This window comes from Priapulus caudatus, unplaced genomic scaffold, assembly GCF_000485595.1.
Source record: "Priapulus caudatus unplaced genomic scaffold, Priapulus_caudatus-5.0.1 Scaffold2082, whole genome shotgun sequence".
Lineage (NCBI taxonomy): Eukaryota > Metazoa > Priapulida > Priapulimorpha > Priapulimorphida > Priapulidae > Priapulus > Priapulus caudatus.
The window spans coordinates 6,447-13,698 of record NW_014579143.1 but is presented as its reverse complement, the minus strand read 5'-3'; the positions used below and the strand labels follow the sequence as shown (position 1 = coordinate 13,698).

At 44.3% G+C, this 7,252-nt stretch overlaps 1 protein-coding gene across 1 annotated transcript in view; it reads right to left on the bottom strand.

The window, feature by feature from the left end:
- LOC106818187 (fanconi-associated nuclease 1-like) overlaps positions 1 to 7,252 on the bottom strand; it is a 15,267-nt gene that overhangs the window by 7,461 nt on the left and 554 nt on the right. The window contains exons 2-7 of the mRNA XM_014822914.1: positions 3,140 to 4,363; positions 2,559 to 2,699; positions 2,071 to 2,260; positions 990 to 1,118; positions 592 to 690; positions 166 to 300 (exon numbers count right to left, since the gene is read on the bottom strand). Of these exons, the coding sequence (XP_014678400.1) occupies positions 166 to 300; positions 592 to 690; positions 990 to 1,118; positions 2,071 to 2,260; positions 2,559 to 2,699; positions 3,140 to 4,363 (1,918 nt within the window). The remainder of the gene's footprint in view (positions 1 to 165; positions 301 to 591; positions 691 to 989; positions 1,119 to 2,070; positions 2,261 to 2,558; positions 2,700 to 3,139; positions 4,364 to 7,252) is intronic.

Here is a 7,252-nt window from a genome sequence, read left to right as displayed (position 1 = left end):
ACACACTCACTTATTGACACATTCACTCACACACTCACTTATTGACACATTCACTCACACACTCACTTATTGACACATTCACTCACACACTCACTCATTCAAACACACTCATTCATGCACTCACTCACTCGCCGACAACATCGCAAATCATCAGAGGCAACCTACGCGATGATCGACTCGTTCGTATAAGATTCTCGAAACTGTTCCTTGGCGTTCAGATACGCTTGCAGTCCCGACTCGAACGCGTTGTTCTGTAGATGTTTCGTCAACTCGGTTGCCATGCATAGAATCGACTGGAACCTAAGAAGATAGCGATGACAAAAAAATCCAACAATGAGCGTAATATATAAACTAATAAGCACAAATAAAGTGCTGCCTTTATCATCACAACAAAGTTTTAATAGTCATACTCGGAAAATGTTCGATAAAAGCTAAACTAAACTAAACTAAACTATAAAAATATAAAACTATAACGAAACTGCCGAAAACGATAGCTGAAATGGTTAAAAATGGAGTGCTTATTTATTTCTTGGGAATTTGGACCCCAAGAAAAAGGTTGTATTCTCAACACAACAGATATTTTTATTTTACCGTATCAAACTGTCTCGCTCCGGAAAGATCTTTGCAGTCCTCGATATCGCGTAAGACGGATAAGATATCTTTCCCATGTTGACCATCAGTAGTGAATACCTGCCGCAATTAAAAACAATACAATCATTTACTCGTTACCTCCGAGAAAAAAAGGATTTTACCGACCGTCCAACTTCACTAGACATTCGTCATCGACTTCTAACTCACGTTGGATAATTGCAACCTAAGAAATTGAAACAAATAATAAATAAATAATATATAAATAATAATGATAAATAAATAATAATAAATAAACTATAATAAATAAATAATAATAAAATAATAAATAAACTATAATAAATAATAAATTAACTATAACAAATAAATAAATAATAAATTAACTATAATAAATCGCTCACAGCTGCCCCATCCCAGCATCCTCATCGTCGAGTGTGATCATCGTTAGGGAGAAGAGCAGCAGCAGACGCAGCAGCGTGACTCTCGGCTTCTCATCGACCACGCAGCACGCTCCCAGCATCTTCCTCGCTCTAAAACAAGAGACCCGCATCCCTCAAAGACGTGGCTTCACCAAGCAAAGACGCAGCTTCGAAATCCAAGGCAACTTCTACGCTTCCTCGCATCTTCATCCCACTCTACCTCAAGGCACTTAAGACGTCTCTATCGGCCGTGGGACGGAAATAGCATGAAGCGTAAAGATGCTACGTATGTGTGAGAATTTAATGTTGCGAAATGGCAACGGCAGGCTATGCGACGACCGCACGCCGAAAGATGAGCCAAAACCGATCAAATACAATTTACAAATTCAACACTCTTTACATTACATTTACGTTACGCCTTAGTTACATTACACGTCCACCAGTGAAAAAAATACACGGGGGCTCGGGGCGATTTAGCCCCCGAAATGCCAAAAAGAGCCCCGGAAATGCCAAAAAGAGCCCCGAAGATTTGCATAGAGTTCAATGCAAACCAAATTTTAGAGTGCTATTTTCATGCACGCGAGCTTGAAAAGTAGCCCCCGAAAAATAAATAATTTTTTTTCCCTGACGTCCACTATCATACATCTTCATACTGCACAATCACAAACATTTGGTTTATGACAGCACACTTTAACTGCAGATCGAGTGTGATGCCATCTATACAACACCGGAACATTTGGCTCTACATCTAGGACAGTGGTTCTTAACTCTTTTTGAGTCATGGACCCCCTTAAGAATCTGGTGAAAGCTACCAACCCCTCCCCCCAAAATGGACATACGCACTAACAAAATTTTGCTTGCGCCTGGTTCACAGGCCCCCTGAAGCTCATCCACAGACCCTAAAGTGGTCCATGGACCACAGGTTATAAGAACCCCTGTTCTAGGATGATAAGGCTTTAGGGCAGGCTACTTTTGAACGCCTCGATAATTGACAATATAACATTGACGCAACACTGACTTATAATAATCAACTATGATAAAATAAATAAAAAAATTTACTTACTTTTTCAACACTACTCCGTGCATCGATTTGCCAAATATGGATCGTTGTTTGGAAGCATAGTCAAGTACACATTGCGTGAGATCAGATTTCTTAGACTTGTTTCCCATAACACGAAGATCCTTGGCTAGGCTGCGCACATCAGGACCAGAGAGTAACTCCAACACCATTCTCACATCTTTGAGGTGGTCACCTGGAAGGTATTGAAAATCACAGACGTACTCAAATGTTGAATTTTGAAGCGCCATTGTGAAATGTGTTTGGGTGCCTATTGAACTTTCGAACACACGCACGCAGATGCATGTATGCACGCACACACACACACACATGCACACGCACACGCGCGCACACACACACACACGCATGCACTCATGCCACATACAGGCACGCCACATACACGCACGCACGCACGCATGCACGCAGACACACGCACGCACGCATGCACACGCACATACACATGTGCAATATAAAAAGAGACGTTTACTACAAACCAGTGAGTAGAAATCCTGATGAAGCCAGTTCGTCCACCACTGGGCAGAGGTCCTCAGCAATCAACGGATAGCGCAGTCTGGACACCGGCAACCAGCAGTGCTTTCTTTGAAAGAGTCTTACATACAACTGTTTAGCAGCATCTGAAAATGCAAACATTAATATAATGTAAGCGTGGAAAACGTGAGTACATAAATTCACAAATAGTAATAATAATAATAATAATAAATAATAATAATTTACTAATAAGTGCAAAATTGTGCAATAATTGATCCTATATAACATCAGGCTAGAAATTCAATAATAGTGGTATTGAATTTCTAACCTGATGGTTTTAATTCAATTTCTAGCCTGATGTTTATATATTATAAGATCAATTACTTCTTTGTCCGACTGATGTAACATCATAAATAAAAACACTGATGGCGAGGAGCTTGCAAGCACGTCGTTGATATACTTCTTACGAATTTACCGTCTTTACATCCAAAAAATAAATAACAGATAACATTAGCATCATTATATAATATATATATTATGTATAATATATATATATATACTAATAATACTATTATATATATTATACCTGATAACTGGAAGAAGTTTTCCACTACTTGCATGTCTGCATCATCTAGCAACGAACGATCCTCCGCATTAGAGAGCACGGATTTCATCACGAACACAAAATTATTCAAGTAGTACGGCACACGCTCTGCCGCATCGTCCTCTCTCTCTCCCGGCGCCCCCTCGCCGACCGATACCGACTCTGCGCTGAGCCCGCTAGCGCCATCTAGTGCGTCTTTTACATCGAGCCTGTTGGCACCATCTAGTGCGTCTTTTACATCTAGCCCACTAGCGCCATCTGGCGTGTCTTTCGCGTCGGAAGCAGCTGGAGGTACGTGTCCGGTACCCTCAGAGAATTTAACGAGGCGGTCGTTAACGAGACCTCGTCTTCGGTACGGATCGTTTCGCTCGGCAACGCCGACGCGCAGGGGATCGGTCGCCGCGGCGACGACAGCATCCGTCCCGCCGGATGCATCTGCCGGGCGTCGCCTCGGGACGCCGCGCGAAAGCGCGCCACGCTTTTTTCTCGTTTCCTTTTCCTCGCGGACTCCGTTCGCGACCGAAGCTCCTCCTCGTCCGTTCGCGAATCCTCCGTCCGCGTTTTCCCGAGCGCGCGGCGACGGCGGCGCCCCCTGGCATCCGCTCGGGCGGCGCGCGAAATCCGACGTCGCTGCCCGACCTCGCCGAGTCTCGTCCGACGATCCCGCGATCCGCTCAGAATCTTCGATCTTCTTCCGCTTCGAACGTCGCCCGTCGTCGCGGGAACGCCGGCGTCGCTTCCGCTGCGACGCCGCGTTCCAATCTGGACTGCGTTGTTCCGACGCAGGTTCCGTCCGCTGGACGTCGAGCGAGGTGGCAGCTAACGCTGGCCCTTCGGAGGTGCTCGGACGTTCCTTGATAGCGGCCAACTCTCTTCTGACCTCTTCGGACCGCTTCGGACTTCCAACCTCCGCTTCGGACGTCCTCGGACGTTCCTTGGTAGCGGCTAACTCTCTTCGGACCTCTTCAGACCTCTTCGGACCACTTCTGACCTCCGCTTCGGACGCCGGCGACGGTTTCCAGCGGTCGGTAGGTCGGCAACCTTCGTCGAGATGCGCGTTTATCTTCGAGAGCGCCACTTCCGCGTCGCACGCGGGACAGGAGACCAATCTCGCTCGCGAAGACGTCGTTAGTCGGTTGTCGTTGACGAATTGAAGTATCGTCGCCTGCTTCATCGCGTCTCCGCTATCACAACGTCCGAGAGCACCTGAAATAGAAAAGTTCAAATTAATCACTTGATTCTATTTTACAATTATAATCTACTATCTACGTAGCTCAGTGGGTAATGTCTTCTAGACTAGCTCCGATAAGTCAACGGCTTTGTTCGATTCACATTATGATTAAAAATATGTAATCATTACAGTAATTTTACCATAACTGTAAATCATTAGTGTTGTCAATCGGTTGTAATTTCGTAATCGATCATCGGTTGGACCCAAGTAACCGATGATCGGTTACAATCGGTTACTCGGGGTGTTGAATGCCTGCGTGTGCGTAACGTCGTGCGCATGTACGTGTGTGCATGTATGTGCTTGTTTAGCCCTGTTTACTGTTTGTTTTGCACTATTTACTACTGTGTGTATAATACATGTATGTTAATAAAGGATAACTTGTATAGTAGCGATGATATCTCTGATTCTCATCACTTTTCCAAGTTTTCTTGTTCAAATTAAAAAAGAAAAGAAAAAGAAAGCTTAAATCAACCGATGATCGAGTATAATCGATGATCATGACATCACTTGTTATCTTACATATGTTTGATATCGGAATAGCTCATGTTACCCTGTGTAAAGGCGCTGTGTATGTCCTGTACCGATGAAAATAAAGACTACTTCGCTTTACTTTAATACATATAAGTGATTGAACACGATAATTGGTTTAATTTGCCGCTCCCAAGGCAGCGTCCTGGCATCCACGCCGAAGCTGGTAATTTAGCCCCATCGTAATTTAGACCCAACTTTTAGTAATTTCGACCCATTTTTGGTAATTTCGACCCATTTTGGTAATCTCGACCCACCAGCAGCGCGTTTCACTATAACGTTCGTTCGCTATTTTTCCTTTGCTATTTTCAAAGTTGATCGGTAAATAGCGAAAAACACGTCCGCGCGTGTTTCACAAAGCTCCGTTCGCTAAAGTTATTCGTTATTTAGCGAACAACTTTACCGACACCTCTGCAGGGTCTGTTTACACCGGTGTATTTAAACCCTATAAAAACATAATGTAGCGCAGTGTGCGTTGTATATTGTAGCAGCGATGTTGCGGAGGTTGTTTCAGATAAATGCACCTAACTTTACTACAAACGATAGTGCCTATATAGGCACACTATTCACGCAAATACAAGCTCGTGTCCGTGCTGTACACACATATACAATCAGACTGACACAGGCAGACTTGCCAATCTCTATCAATTCGTCTGCTAAAACGCGCGCCTGGGATCTACTTTAGGCTCCGTTTCGCCTGCCTGTCGAATAGAAAGAATATCAAAATGTTATATGTGTTACTCTAATCTTTCAACAGTTCATAATATATTGTAATGTGTGTTGTGAATCTTTACATGCTATCGATGCCACAGATTTACATGCAAGTGTAGTCTCGGTTTGCAAACCGGTTGTCGAACGAGAGCCTGAGCATTGACAGATGTGACACACGCGTTAACACGTAGCAAGCTCCTACCTACCTACCTACCTACCTACCTACGCACCTACCTAAAACACTTCGCACTTATTTCGAGTAACTCTTATCACTGACATCACAACTGCAAGCTCGATCAGCAGCATATAGTATGTGAGCACAACTGCACAACTGCAAGCAGTGAGTACAACTGCACGCAGCGGAGTGTATAGTGACAAGCATGGCAAACTTTTTATTGTATCAAGCTTATAATCGAGATAATGAAAGACGACATTTACGAAGAGAAAGAGTTTTCAGCGACAGAACACAACCGTTTAATGCTTACAATGATACAGAAATTATCGCCAGATATAGATTGCCCAGCCATGTCATTGTAGATCAACTGAACGATGAGCTCAGCCCAAGGCCAATGAGATCTCGAGCCATTTCTTCGTCTTTGCAAGTATTTGCGGCATTGCGATTTTATGCAACTGGAAGCATTCAGCAAACGGCTAGTGATACACTAGGAATCAGCAAAGCATCTATGTCAAGAATAATTTACAAAGTGTCGCGAGCGCTGGCACACCGAGCCAACCAATATGTTTAGAGTAACCTAGTAACAACTGCGCCGCGTGTTTGTAGTTGCCGCCAGCTGACACGAAGTTGTTCGCTAAATAGCGAGAGCATAGCGAAGCGTTAGTGAAACGCGTTGTTCGGTAAAGTTGATCGGTAAAGTTATTTGGTAAGTTGTTCGGTATGCCTTCGTTCGCTATTTAGCGAACGAACAACTTTCGTCGGTTAACGAATAACTTTTAGTGGCTACAGTGCTCATAGGGTCTATGTCCCCCAGGGTACTGCCGGAACGTACCCTGGGTACGGTCCGGTATACCGGAACGAACCCTGGTCACCATTTGATATGGTTAGGGTTAGGATTAGGGTTAGGGTTAGGATCAGGGTTCGGATTAGGGTTCGGGTTAAGGTTAGAGAGTAGGCGTAGGCGACTCCCTAGACTCGTTAGTGGAGTAGGCGAGGTACGGTCCGGCATATAATATAGTATCAGGGTACGTTCCGGTATACCGGACCGTACCCAGGGTACGTTAATTCCGGCAGTACCCCGGGGGACATAGACCCTCTCAGCGCTAGTAGTAGTAGTAGTACCGGTACCTAACGATGAAAGACGAAGTATGGCGAGGAAATTGCGTTTTCTCACATCAGGCAGCCGAACATTCCCTTTTTAGTAGTAGTAACGTCCTGCTTACCAGATTCAAAGGTATATTGAAATGTGTAACCTCCTCATCAGGTGTTTTCATCATTCATAGTCAAGACTCATAGTCATACATAGTCATAGTAAAACCGGTTACACGATTCACCCAAATCCACCCAAATCCACCAAATCCACCAAATCCACCCCCAAATCCACCAAATCCACCCCCAAATCCACCAAATCCACCCCCAAATCCACCAAATCCACCCCCAAATCCACCAA